Consider the following 14,477-nt stretch of genomic DNA (forward strand, 5'->3'; position numbering starts at 1 on the left):
CTAAGGGCTCTGTGGTGGGCTTTGTGTAATAAACTATAACCATGTTCTCAAAATATTTCTTGTTCTCTCACAAATATTAGGAAGCAAAAACTAAGGAGAATAACTGTGCATTTGCACTTAATTAAAAACCATCAATTCAGTAGGGGGGTTTGTTGGGTTTTTTCCCCCAGTTTTCAAAATTATTGTTTCTGAATAATTTTTAAATAAAGAATTAGGGCATCATATACAAGTTGAAGTCTGTCCTTTACATTTTGTGAACCCCTTAGAAGTAATTCACAGATTCATTGAAATCTGTTATCCTAGATTTGATCAACTCTTAAAGCAATACCCACATCTTCAGGGTAAGCATGGATCATGACAACTTAAATGAATCTGTCCCACATTCAAAGCATAGTTCTAACAGACTCTGAAGTGAGGCTTTTCAGGTTGCTAGTGGACATATACATTAAATAGAATAAAACAGTGGTGATTCCTGCAGAACAGCCTGGCTTCAACCAACCTTACTGATTTAACACTTTACAGTGTGCCATAGTAATTTCCCAATCCTGTTTATTCTGCAACCCCACCACCTCTAATTTCTCAGCAATACTCAGATTCTAGAAAAGAAACACTGATTCACTATCTTGATACTTGTTTTAATTGTCTTCACTTTAGAGAAGATCAGCTGACTCAAAGTTGCTCTTCTGTCTCTGCACATCACCCTCACATAGGAATCCCCTTCACCACAACTTGTACTACATCTCTCTATGAAGCTGCCTCACCTCTAACTCTTCTATGTTAACACATAACTAGCAAGTTACTGTTATCACTAAGCACTCTGTGGCATCTCTTCCTCCATGCAGGAAGGAAAGTGATCTATTCAAAGCAACAGCCAACTCTTCAAGAGGAAGCAGAGAACCAGTTATCATTAACATTTAAATACACATGCATTTGAAGTTCAGTGCAGCTTAGAAGATGGCCTGAATATGATGAGCTAGCACTTGACAACTCTGTCCAAATTGCTTATGCTATAAATGCTCCAAGCAAGCTCTTCACCCAGGTCTTACACCTTTCTCTTCATAATGTGAAGCTGTTCAAGGGTCACCAAAAGGTGATTTGTGGCCAACATAACCAGCCCAGCAAGCATTTGTATTGTTGACAATTATGCAAAAAGATCACTGTACAGTTTAGCTCCACTTCCCATTCCCTCTCTTCCCAATTTAAATAAAGAAAAAGCTGTCTTGACAAAGGCAAAATTATCTTGCCTGTATAAATCACACCCACATTCAGGAATGGCTTATTAGCACATCATACAGGATGGCTTATAGCACCTCCACAGTGGTCAATACAATGAAGCCCAAATTAATTTGGGCTCAGTGCCATTTCCATCACAGAATGGTGTTTTGCTTCTCAGAGGCTTTACAGCAGCAGTGGAGACACAGGATGGCTAAGTAGAACATTTTAAAGACTGAGAAACAAACCTGAAATTATGAACAAGTCCCAGACAGGATACATTTAACAGCTATGAGAAAAGATACAGAGATTTAGTTAATAATGTCACAGTCCTAAACCAGGACAGTGAGTTTTCAGGCTTTCTACTGTCTGGCCTTCTAAAGCACAGTCAAGAATGTCAGACAAGAGCACTGCAAGTATTTCTTCACTCCATGCCTTGTAAGCAAACACTGAATACTTACAGGAATCACTTTTTTGGCACCAGCAATTTATTGAGTAAATGAATCAAGTGTGCATTATTCAGCACGAGGTTCTCATTGTATCCACTCAGAGCATTTAACTCAAACTTCTGCATAGCTACTATAGATTGCCCTCTATGTATTCTGGTTGTCAGTGAGAGTACATCTTGGATCTTAAGGAGCTAATTACAGAAAGTGTTTTTGTAGGACAAGAGACCATTCAGTTTCAAACTAGTTCAAGACTACTTAAGGAAGTTTAGAGTTTGCTTTGATTAAATAAAGTCTTATTCTACTATCAGAACCTTTATATTCTTGAAGGCTCTATGTGAAAATTAGCTTGTCATCCATCCTTGACCAAGCTGTCGAAGATTTAGAGCACTAAAAATTTGGAGTATACCTACATTGAGCAATTTCAGGTAATCTTGTGACACCAAGAATTAATTTGCTTGGTGAAGAAAGCACAGCTAGAACAGCTGAACAGAAATGGATTCAAACAATTGAAATACATCAGTTTAAAGATTAGAAGTTTTCAATGAGGGGAAAAAAAATCCTTAATCATGACACAGTAAGGTCAGCATAATACTTGGGTAGGGTTATTCTTCCCATTCAAGAGTTAAAGCAAAGTTTCACAATGCTACTACCAAAAATAAAAATACTTTAATGATATTTACATGTAACTATGTAGATCTACAGAATGTTCAGTACAGTAACATGGTAATCTAGTAATCAGAAACTGGCCCCAAACAGACTGATGTTTATATTCTTCTTCCCTACAAAGTTCTTCTCACAGGAACTTGACTTCATTATTTCTTTCTCTAATATAAGTTGGCAAGAATTACTTCCCTCGGACATGGATAAACATCCTCCACTGTTTCTCCAGACATTCTTTAAGGTAACAAAATGTTAATTCTAAAAAGTGCTCCTTAACAACTGAGATTTCTCATACTTTTATATTTGGTCTAATATGAGCTGAGAATTAGAATGCCACTGTCATTTCCTTTAGAATCTCAAGTATAAGTGTTCTTAAAGCTTTTTTTTCTTTTTAAAAGCTGTCATTTCCTTTAGTTATATTATACCTTCATTTGTCAGCTTGAAACAAGGTTCTACCTAATGTGCTTTTAATTACCATCATCTATTTACATTTTATACCAGATAACACTCTTTTGCTTTTCAGGCATAGACAAGGGCCCTGGTTCCAGAAGCTCCCAGAGCTTAATTTAAGTAGGACTCGACACAAACCCACCTTCATTAGCAGATTCCTGAGGAACCCTACAAAGAGAAGAGCTCTTCCTTACTGCTTGTGTTGTGCCATCCATTTTATTATGTGACTCCTGAAAAGGAAAAAGACCACAACTAGCTTCGTTTACTTTTTTCCCCTGCTCTGAGGCCATCATCTGAGCAACAACACAACAAATATAATAAAGGAGGAAAAGCCTCACACGCTTGACTAAAGCCCAAATTGTTGTATTAGCAAAAGGCAGCACAAACACGAGTGGGCACACCGGCCACAGAATATACAGAAACCCTGCAGGAAAAAATGGTTAACAACCAGCCAGGAAACCGAAACGAGCCGGCACCCACAGGGCAGCTAATCCTAGCTCAGGCAGGGTTACCAAGGCGCACGGCACAACAAGGCACCGTCGCCGGACACCCGACCTCTCGCCTTCATCATACATGGCCTGAGCGGAGCCTGCCGGGCCCCTTCGCGGCCCGTCCGCTGCCGGCGGTCCCGGCGGCTTCCGGGCTGCCCCAGGCCGGGCTCCCACGCCGGCTCCTCACGGGCGCCGCCGCCACAGCCGGGCCCGAGCGCCGCCATTGCCGCCCTACACGCGCGGCCCCGGCCTTTTATAGGCACCGTGCCGCCCCACCCCGCGCCGCGCCGCCCGTCCGCCCCTCCCCTACCCGCGCACCGATACTACGGCAGCGAGGATTGGCCGCCCTGGCGCCAACCGTTTGTGTGGGGCACGGTGATTGGCGGAGCACGGCCGCCCAACGGACGCCCGCTCGCGAGCGCGTCCCTGGCGGTGTCAATGGCTCCTCCTGCCACGGAGCAGCGACGGGCCTGAGCCGGGCAGGACCGCGGGATCAGCAGGGGGCGGGACGGGGGGGGGCGGCGCCATCGTCCCCCACAGCAGCGCTGGGAGAGCCAGCGGCTCCTCTGCCTTCGAGCGAGCCGGCAGCGGCGGCGGGACCTGCGCCCGGAGATTTCACCCCCGCCCTTCCCTGCTGCCCGCGCCTGCGAGGCGGCCGCCCCGGGGCTCCCTCCGAGCGCCCCCGTCCCCGCCGAGGCACCGGTTGCCGGAGGATTCCCCCCCTCCCCTCCCGCCGCCCACACGAGCCGGCAAATGAACTCGGTCCGAGCCGCCAACAGGAGACCCAGGCGAGTGTCCAGGCCGCGCCCGGTGCAGCAGCAGCAGCAGGAGAGGAACAACGCCGCCGCCGCCGCCGGGGATCGGGGTAAGCCGGGCTCGGGGCCCGCCCTGCGCGGGGACCGGCAGGAAAAGCCCAGGCTGCTTCACCCTTGGCTCCCGCTCAGGCCGCGCTTTGTTTGGCTCGGGCTCTGCCCCGGCTCGGGGGGAGGCGGGGGCTCGGCCCCTTCCCCGGCCGGGGAGGGGGGAGTCGATCGCCCGCGGCCCCTCGGGACAGGACACCCCCTCGAGCCCCCGCCCCGTCCCCGGGGACCGCGAGCGGGCGAGCCGCCCTCGCCCCCCGGGAACACCGCTGCCTCCCCGCGGGGAGCGGCGGGCCGGGCCCCCGAGGGGCGCGGGGGGAGAGCGCCCGGGGGGCTGCGGGGGGGGGGGGGGCGGTGGTGTCGGGCGTCTTGCGGCGGCACCTTCCCCGAAATGGTGTCCGGGGGCGGCGGCCCCGGGTCTGGCCGAGGCTCCGCGGGGCCGGGCCCGCCGCGCCGCGCCTGCTGCGCAGTTCGGGCTCCGGCTTCAGCGCCGGCGGGGGGGCCGCGGCCCATCGGCCATTGATCCCCCCCAGCCACACCGCCCCCGCGCCCCCGGACCGGAGCGGGGGTTCGGGCCGCCCGCGCCTCAGCCCTGCCTGGCCGGGGCCTAGCGTGAAAATGTTGACAATTCGGAGCTAATGGGGGAAAGCACCATTGTGTGAGGGCATGAGGAAGCGGCGAGGTGGGATTCGCCCCTCATGGAGCCCGGAGCGGGGTGCGGGGGGGCTCGGGGGTGGCGGCCCCTCGGGCCTGTCGTCGCCCCAGTGGTGGCTCTGGGGGTGCCACTGTGAGTGTGCTCCGAATGTGCAGGGCTGGTGGTGGCTGGGCTTTTTTTTTTTTTTTTTTTTTTTTTTTTTTTTTTTTTTTTTAAGGCTAAATGGGGGTGGGATTGGAGGAGACATTTTGCATGTCTTATCTGGTGGATTGGATTTTAATTTTTCATGCATTACCTGTCACAACTCCGGAGTGATAAAGGAGACTGATCCGTGGTGCAGTCTTAGGTGTACAAATGCCTTTTTAAAATTAAAAAAAAAAAAAGAAAGAAAAGGCTTCATTGTCAGCTGAATGTCTTTTGTTTGAGTATCTAGGATAGCACATTGAGAACAAGGTATTTTAACTACGGAGATGCTTCGCGGTAAATATTTTAGTGCATTTTATGCAATCAGAACATTTTAAGTAAATGAAGTAAAGAAAATTTAATCTGAGGAAGTATTTTTAATTCTCCATTCCCCCTCCCTCCCCTCCCTCCCCTTCCTTCCCCCGCCCCCCCTCGCACACATTGGTCAGAGCAAAGAATGTTACCCAGACCAGATTGCTGTGTATATAACCAGAGGATGTGATGTCTTATGCCCAATTATGGGTCTTGTGTAAACCTTCCAAAATCTTAAGTAATTATATGATTAAAATTACTTCTCTGGTATACTGACATTTAAAAGAAAAACAACAACACAGAAAATAAAGCAAAACAACAACAACAACAAAAAGAACTTCTTCCTCTCAAAGACGTGCATGGAGGGTTTTCATCATCGATATTCCATATGCAGAATATGGGGATTTTTTTCAACTGCATGGCTTACTCTGCCTTTTAAACAGATGAAAATACAACTTATAAAAGGGATCCAGAATGATGTGCTTATGGATTAAATGCAGTGATTATTCAGTTTTATGTTGGACTGACACTCTTCATATGTTACTAATTTGCTAAAGATGTAGGCAGAAACTTTATTAAAATGTGAGGCTGCAGTGTGTTTGTATTACTCTTACATTTCTGGAATTCTAGAGTCACCTAATTTTTTTTTTAATTTTTTTTTTACATTGTTCTGTGCTGTTGACCACTCAAATTATAACAAAATCAAATTCCATGGTTTGTGGAAATTATTGTTCCATGTGGATCACTGCTAGCTTTTTCCTTACAATTTTGAAGGTCAGTTGTGCTAGGTCTCACTTGGCCAAAAATGTATCAACAGCATTAAGGTTTTTTTGTCATTAGCGTTCCATCTACATTTGGGGTGTCTCTAGTGCAGTTTCTGTTCTATCTCAGGATTTGCAAGGTCTGATCCACTGTCTCTGGAAGGTGATTTCAGTATTACCTGTGACTTTGATCGCTTTGTGCAGGGCTGTTGCAGTAAAGGCTGATGAATAATGCTACTAAATTAAAAGCCAATATACTGGGGTTAGACTGTACCATGCAAATAAGTGTTGACTTTTTTCACCTTTATTCCCAAGCAATGTAGGTCATCCTAAAAAGGCTGTACAAAGGCATCAGTATAAGTTATTAGGAAAGGGTTTCTACTGAACTCAAATTTTCATTAAAAAAACGCTCTTACAGGATACTGTGATTGCAGCTGTGACCGAACAGAAATTATTTTTTGTTATTGTTAATTTCTTTCCTCCTTCATATTACAGCTGTGTACTTATAAGCACGGATATCATGGGACAGAGTTGATAATACAGCTCACAGTTAATCTCTGGAACTTCTTGTTTCATATCATTAGATTGCTTAGTAAAACATGTACTAGGTCTTGAGCTTTATTTATTATTTAATGCTGTGTAAGTAGACAGTGTTTTACAACTGAGTAACAGCTGTTACAGGTTCACTACTGGGTAAAAATCAAGTTATGTTGCCTGTTGTTAATAAATAGATCACTGGGAAAAAATGCTTTTATAAAAATCCTTTCTCAAAGGTTCCTTATAAGAATTTAAGAATCACACAAAGCTGTGCTTTATACTGAAGTGATTCTCATTTTATGTTTGTAGTAGGAACAAATGTAATGAGTAGACAACCGTTCTGTCTATATTACACATTGATGAACAATACCTGTGTATCTGTGTTCTGATTAGTGGGGAAGGGAGATCATAAATGATTGCAGATAAAAATGTTTTCTCCCCCAGACTCACCGTGTTGTACAGCCAAGATAAGATGTCATCAGGATACACTTCCCAAGATATTTTGCCTTATGCTCTGCTGTTCACACCTCTCTCCATCTAAATTAGCCACTCTGGCTACACGACGTTACTTCTATTTTACCTACTCCCTCCTGGTCGCTCCCCAGTCTCCAGTGGGGTTACCAGTGGTTTATTCAGTGGTTTTGCAATTCCGCATGAAGGATATAGAATAGCTATGTCCTTTCATTTTCTTTAGGACAAAGATCTACCCAAAAGGAAATCTGGACTCGGTTATGTTTATGATTAAATATTCCCATGTTTGCTTATAGTGCTTTTTTTTCCTTCCTTGAGTGTATAGGTTTGGTTAGTTTTAGGAACAAGACAAGGTTAGACAGTTAGTTAAAAGACCAAAAGATCTTGTCCAGAATGCAGCTGAAACTGTCAACCTTAGAGCTATCATATAAATACTTTTTTGTTGTTGTTTCTGTTCTTCTCAAAATAATAACTCCATTAGTGAGTATGTGCCTCTGTAAAACCAGCACATCACTGGATGTAGTACTAATGAGGTTCTGAGCTGCATGTCCAGAATTAAGTGCTCTTAGGGTCGGCTCCTGTGTGCTGATAAGTACCCAGCTGCATCTGCCACAGTGCTGTGTGCTGCTGTTACGTGGTGGCGGTGTCCATGTGACAAGGCAGGGAGCTGGCTCCGGAGCTGCCTGCGCCAAACACTAACTGCCTTTTTTTTTTCCCAGGTTGATTTTTGGCACAAGTGCTGCTACAAGGGAAGGCATAACTCTGAACGCCTGTGGGTGTGGTGGAACTGTGGCAGCTCCAATTGAGATTGGGTTAAGCTGGGTCAATACTTTTGGAGCTGAGGCAAATTTAATACATGCAATATGTAAACGTACCTTGCAAGTTTGCTTCCCCTCCTTGCCCCAATTTCACTGTTTTCCAGTGAAAACAACATATGTACACCCATACAGTGTGTGTGTCACTCTGCAACTTCTGAACTTGTTAGCTCGTTTCAGCCAAAGTTGACAAAGGGGTGTGAACTTAAGTTTTGTGGAAACTATTGGCTGGGCAGAGGATGAAGACAATGAGGGAAAGACATTTATAACTCACCCTCTCTACCCATGCCAAGAAGCAGCAACCAGCTGGCCTGTCAGCACACAAGGTAATTGAATTAGTCATTTGTCTGTATAGGGGACACGAGCTTGACGTACTGGGAAAAAGAGTAGGTTAGGCTTTGTAAAACAAACGTGTAGAAACTAAGCTCCAGTAGAGTCCTTGCTCACAACGTTTGAATTTTGTAATGTAGAGATAAGTATCTTAGGAATGGTAAGGAGCCTTTATTTGGCTCTGTTTCAAGTGTATGTGTGTAAGCACATGCATGATTATATTTGATTTTTTTTTTAGTATATTCACCAAAAGGCTTATTTGGTAGGTGCAGGGCAGTAACAGTAACTGAATTGAATTATTCTGAAGCAAATGCACAGACTTGCATCAAAGCATCTAAATGGGTTTTAGTTTTTTGTAGGGTCATCCCTTAGGGCAAGAAGTCAAGTCAGGCATCAGCTGCTCCACATGGAAAGAAATCTAGTTAAGGCTTTTCTCTGTTTCTTGAAAGTGAGTCATAGGCTGGGAAAAGATATATTCACATATGGAAATACAATTCTTGGTTTTGCAGTGGTTTACAAAGTCTACCTTACAGATAAAAGTTTAGAATCTATAAACTTGGCTCTTCACGTACAACTTCTGTTTCCTAAAGCCTTATTCTGCATTAGGAGTACAAAGGAGTATCGGTGTACCTTTGTTGTCCTTCATTTAGGACAAGTGTGTAAACCTATACTAAAGCTTTCTATTTCATTTGGAGAGATCAAAATCTAGTGTATTTGTTCTTGGCATACACAATAGTGTTCATTGCCTATAGTTTTGCTATATTTTAGTCAATCATTAGACTATTAACATCAGTTATAGTTTCCCAGAAATGCCAAATCTTTTTTTACTTTCTGTGTTACAAAAACTAGGAGCCCAGAAGTTTAAGAGATAATGAAGCTTCCTCCTTGAGTCTGTTTTATATCTTTGTGCTTTGGGGGAAGGTTATGTTCTGTGACCCCCTCCTTCCTCTGGTGTTTCCTGGGACAATCACAGAGTAGACCAAAGCTATGCAATGCATGTCAAGCTTTTTCTGCAGGTGTGCAGGCATGAAGCATCTCATTTGTTGAGCATAAATTAACATTCTGTGCACTGGATATGAGGCTTTGATGTATATGCATAGAATTGGGGCACTAGGAAGGCTCTGTCAGCCCAGCAGCTGCCTGGGAAGGTCAGGCTGGCAGCCTGCTTTCCATGGGCAGCTCCCTCAGCAGTGTGGTGAGCCTGGTGTGCCTCGCGAGTGCTGAATGTGCAGTGCCTGTGCAGAGCCACTGCTGTGCCATGTGTTTGCTCAGCGCACTGAACACACACACTCACAACAGTGGCAGCCCCTGGGATGCCACTGCAGCCAGGACAACTCCTTTGGCCCACACTCTCCTCTGGGTCCCTGGGGTAACTGGAAGGAGGATGCACCAGGTGCATTGTTAACGTGCATCACCTGTGGCAACACTTAAATTTCCTCTTGCAAGCTGTGCCTGTAAAACTGTTTGATCTGTTAGGAGGAGGAGGTAGTGTGCTTCTGTAAGGTTTCTAACTTTGTATTGATTAGTGATTAAATATATTTAGTCTTACACATTACAACAGACACAATAGGAAAATTAAACTAGAGCTGTGCAATGTATAGGTAATAAAAGCAGAGGTGAACTGTCTGAACTAACAGGAATTGAGAAAATGGAAGGTCTGTTCAGTTGAATTCATCATTACCTATTACTTTGATGTTTTCAGATTATCAGTATTTCTTTTTGTTTCTTACTTGTGTGATGTTTCTGCATTCAGCATTTGGATTGGAAGGGAAGCAAAACGTGGTGATTCTTGTTCATGGTACTAAGCTGTAGTATCTGAACATTATCTAGGCTTTTAGTCTGAGTCCTTTAGTTCTTGTGAAATGGGGGCCAAGGAGGGGGGAGAGAAAGAAAGCAAATTAAAACATACAATGAAAATACAGAACATCAAAGTTCTGCTTTTGTAGTATATTATTGCTTATAAATTTTTGTAGAAGAAAAGAGTAAGTTCTAGATGTAGGTCCCTCAGGTAAAGAAAATGCTTTAGAGGCATCTTCTATTATGTGCATTGTACTTCCTGTTAGAAAGTTTAATGAACTTTTCTTGAGGTGATTAAAATCTATGAATCCTTCTTAAAAGATAGCTTGAATAGTAGTTATTGTAGTTCCTCTCAATAACAGTTTTCCTGATTATACTGCTGCCTGTTCTTAAAATTACTATTCATTTGTGGATAGAAGCTGGGATAAACAAGCAATGAACACTTATAAAACATGGAGTTCTTTCAGTAGGCTTGTGGGAGCTATTTTTTGTGCTTTCCTCTGAGATACTTCCTTTAGTTGCGTTTTTCCAAGAGAGCTAAGTAATTGTAGAGCCTGTTTGTTAGATAAAAGGGTTGTCCTGGTTCTCCTGCTTCTAACTCCATGTTCAGCCTTTGCCTTACTTTGACATCCTTAGCTCCCTGAACCGTATCACCACAGAAACCAAGCCTCCAAAACGCTCCAAGTAGTTACCTGCTGGTTTAGCTGTTGGAGCTATCTAACTGCAGCGTTGGGTGAGTGCTTAAGAGAATTGGTGATCAGTGGGATGGCCCTTGCCCTCACAGGTCAGCCTTAGATCAGCTTGGCTGTCATGTGGGATTGGAGCCTTCCCCAGGGCCTGGTGCTAGTCCTGTGTATTGGAGAGGAGCTGTTGCAAGGCTGCTGGGGCTCTGTGCTCTGCTCTGTGCTGTGGGACATACAATGAAACCTACTGTTCGTTGTAACAGAAACCTGCAGTTTCCATTCCGTTGCCAGGTTTGTCAGGTCCCTCTGATGTCTTATATGTGAGAGTTCAGGCACTGCTTTGTTCTGGGAGCTCAAACTGCTGCATAGTTGAGCTCTGCCTGGAAACCCTGTCACTTAGGCTCCTAGGTTTGTTTCTGTTGAGCAGCTGTACCTTGATTCTATGTAGGTTATTCCACAGAAGTATAGATATGCTTCCCATACATACCGGATATCACTGGTATTCCAGTATCAAAATAATAGTAGTGTTTATCTTCTTGTGCAACCAGTTCTGTGTTCCAAAAAACTGATTCAGCTGTACCATATGAGTGCCAGTCTAGTGCTGGTAGAGTATATAAAGCTTTTCCTTACTTTTTCTGTGCTGATTGACTGCATTGAGATTGGTAGGTACACACAGCATAGAGAAAAGAGCACTCCTGGGAATGAGGTTGGGAAACAAAAGCTTGGGTTTTGTCCTAGTTTAAATTGCCACTGCATGGCAACAAGGCCAGATCAACAACTGTACTTGGAATTCCTATACTTATTTTGAATAACCACTGTCCACACCAGCAGAAGAGCTGAATTTGCAGTCTCATGGTCATCATGCTGTGTGCATGCTTTTATGCTGAAGGGCTGGTTAGCATGAATAGGTCATCTTACAGTAACTATTTCCTTTTGGTAATCCCAGTTTGTAGTATTTGGAAACAGCCTGTTTACCTTAAGGGCTATCATTTGTGGGTTCTATTCTGTTGCTTGTTTTCAGCTTACACATCCAGAAGCAAAGGTTCCAGGGTTTAGTGTCTTTCCTTCTGAATACAAGAGAGTTGTACCTCTACAGCATGTCTAGATTTCAAGCTATCTTTGTATTTGGAAAGGTTATCGTAGGATGACAGGTTACTATATGTCAGCTGATCTGTGGTGTCTGATTCACAGTAATTGTTCATGTGTATGCTCTTAGCCTGTGGCAAATGGAAGGTAATTTGAGTTAGCTTGACCCTCTTTATTATGCTCTTGCAAGGCACTCCCTTCTCCATGTGGATTGTTAGACCTGCTGAAGAGCCTTGGCTAAAATAATGCAGTTTCTGTCTCTCAGCGAGTCTGGCTGTATCTGTGCAACAGCAGGATGAGGACTTCACCAATTTCCTGTATTGCTGTGGTTTAGAGACATACCTTGCTGAAGAAATAAATCCTACAGAGATGTTATCCTGAAAACCAGTCAGGTATTACAATAGTCAGGTGTGCTTTCCATTAGCAGAAGATACAAAGCCTTATTAGTGCATTTAAAAACACATGAAACAAGTTGTTTATTTCACGGTTGTTTTTGTTGTTTTTGAAGAAGTATGTTTTACCTTGGTTTCTTTCAAACGATGCTTGGTAATTGAAATAATTCTAACACTTCAGTAACAATTTTCGATGTTCTCATTCAAAGCGTACTGAAATCCTTGCTAAAAGAAAGATTCCTTTTTACTACAGATGGCACTTGAATTTGATCTGAAATGACATGAAAAGTAAAACAATTGATTTTCTGTTTAGTGCTTAGTTCTTATTTGAAATTTGATTTTGCAACAGAAAATCCAGTCCAGTCTGGTTCATCAGTAATTGTTAAAAATCTAAAATACTACTTAAATGCTTATGGGAAGATATTTTTCAGTAGTGTGATACAGCCACCCGGTCTTGGTGCCTTACTGAATTCTTAGGGCTCTCAAAGAGAAACTCAGAGCTGTCAACTGAATCTATTCCATTTCCTCTTCCTTACACAGATTAATCTCCTTACTTAATTAATGCATTACTGATCCTGTGTGTATATAAAGTATCCTCCCCATTTTTTTTTCTCTTATTTAGTCAATAAGTGTTTTTTCTAGGAGATAATTGGATAAAATTTACAGTTCCCAAGCTTCTTGTACTTGGAAAAGTGAGAGGAAATGTGTAAGTTTCTTCTTTAACTGGAATTTGAGACATAGGTCTTGGTGCAGACTTTGCTGTAGTCCTGTGAGAAATAAACAGTTGGAAAGTTTATCAACATACCTTTAAAAAGTTTAGTTTGTCAGTGTACCTTTAGAAAGAGCATTATGCTCCAGAAGTTTTATGGGAAAACTTCAGATTTTAATAATTGTTTCTAAGAACTGAGGATAAAATGGAATGCTTTTTTGGCTAAATAAGCCTTTCCTGATGATTGGGAAAGCAAGAGACCAGAAATGTGACCCAAATGCTGTTGGGTCATCAATGTAAATTGAGTGTAGTGGCTGCTCAAATTAATGTTTACTATTTCCTTCAATTGTCGCCGTCTTGGCGGAAGGACTATAGGTCTTAGATGGTTGTTACATTAATTGTTGTCAAGATGTGGTGCCTCACCTTTCTCTGAAGGTGGTAAGATCTGTGGCCATTTTCTTGGATATTCATCCACAGTCTTTGAAGAACAGTTATTCAAATTAAACCAGAGATCACTCTGGACCTGTGTTGGCTGCAACTGTCCAAGTTGAGACTGTGGGTAGGGACAAGAGATAGCTGAGCTTCATCTGTTAGGACCTTGGAAGACCGAAGGTCCAGGGTGATTGCAGTGTTTGGAAGTGCATAGTGGTTTTTCCATTGTGGCAGTACCACTTTCTGTGCAATCACAGACTGTTTTGGGTTGGAAGAGATCTTAAAAATCACCTAATTTCACCCCTCTTGTATTGAGATCCGTTTGGAGGTTTCTCTGGTTCCACTTTGAAATCTCCGCACAGCTCTACAATAATTGAGCCTCTAAGGTATGTGCCTTGGATTGCTGTTGAGAGAACCTCCTTCAACACTAGAGTTGTTTGGCCAGCTAAGCATCAGTAGGAGGAGAGAGGATTAGTGCTTTGGGCTACTGTTGCTGTCAGGATGACTAGAAGAAGAATGGGTGTGATTGTGATAATAGGTGATATCTGAGCAACTTCAAGTGGCCTTTGATAACAAGTTTAGAACCTTTCATATCTTGCCAAATTCTCTTCATTGATCAGCAGCGTGTGATCAATAATCTGCTGATACACTTGACATTATCAGTATGGTTGTTTATCACTGTCAAATTTTACCTAAATTTGAAAGGTTTAATTAACTGAAAAAGGCATATTCCAGTAGGTTCAGTGGGTGTCTGTCTAATGAAGCTCTGTTCTGAAGGTCAGTTCATCACAGTACTTGTCAATGTGATGTTGGCTCTCCCATTTTGTCTAAATAATGCTTGTACATCTGAGCTTGTTAACTTTAAAAGTCTAAACAGGAAGTAATGTTTACTAACAGCCCCATCTCCTCCAAAATTGTTTTTTAAATGCCAGAAAAGGAGATGAAATGACTCTGATTTTTCAGTTACAGACAACCTAACTTTAATATGTAAGTTTAAAGGAAAATGTATTGGTCATACTAATGCTGAAATTTGTAAAAATGTGGGGAAAAGAGAGAGAAGAACAGAAAATTAATTTCAAACAAATTTTTATTTTAAAATTTCAATCTCAATAGTATGTGGTGTTCCAGTTCAAGATCAGTTTTCATATTCTCTTCATTAATTTTTCATTCTGTTTTTCTGGATAACTTTTTT

The 14,477-nt window shown here is 43.0% G+C and overlaps 2 protein-coding genes across 5 annotated transcripts in view; one reads left to right on the forward strand and one right to left on the reverse strand.

Moving 5' to 3' along the window:
• LOC148184582 (uncharacterized) overlaps nt 1–3,471 on the reverse strand; it is a 74,115-nt gene extending 70,644 nt beyond the window's left edge. The window contains exons 1-2 of the mRNA XM_088052343.1: nt 3,345–3,471; nt 2,914–3,001 (exon numbers count right to left, since the gene is read on the reverse strand). Coding sequence (XP_087908469.1) covers nt 2,914–2,986 — 73 coding nt within the window. The 5' untranslated portion in view covers nt 2,987–3,001; nt 3,345–3,471. The remainder of the gene's footprint in view (nt 1–2,913; nt 3,002–3,344) is intronic.
• Nucleotides 3,472–3,724: 253 nt separating this feature from the next.
• The window catches only part of FBXO11 (F-box protein 11), a 70,299-nt gene continuing 59,546 nt past the window's right edge, over nt 3,725–14,477 (forward strand). For 2 of the 4 annotated variants that reach the window (XM_014252870.2, XM_014252871.2), the window contains exon 1: nt 3,725–4,127. In XM_014252870.2, coding sequence (XP_014108345.1) covers nt 4,016–4,127 — 112 coding nt within the window. In that variant the 5' untranslated portion in view covers nt 3,725–4,015. Of the gene's footprint in view, nt 4,128–9,654; nt 9,672–9,693; nt 9,842–14,477 lie in introns of those variants that run through there. The other 2 variants (XM_088052358.1, XM_088052356.1) reach the window with 2 other exon arrangements.

This window comes from Pseudopodoces humilis, chromosome 3, assembly GCF_049639895.1.
Source record: "Pseudopodoces humilis isolate 2021_Gansu_Grassland_sample_001 chromosome 3, ASM4963989v1, whole genome shotgun sequence".
NCBI lineage: Eukaryota > Metazoa > Chordata > Aves > Passeriformes > Paridae > Pseudopodoces > Pseudopodoces humilis.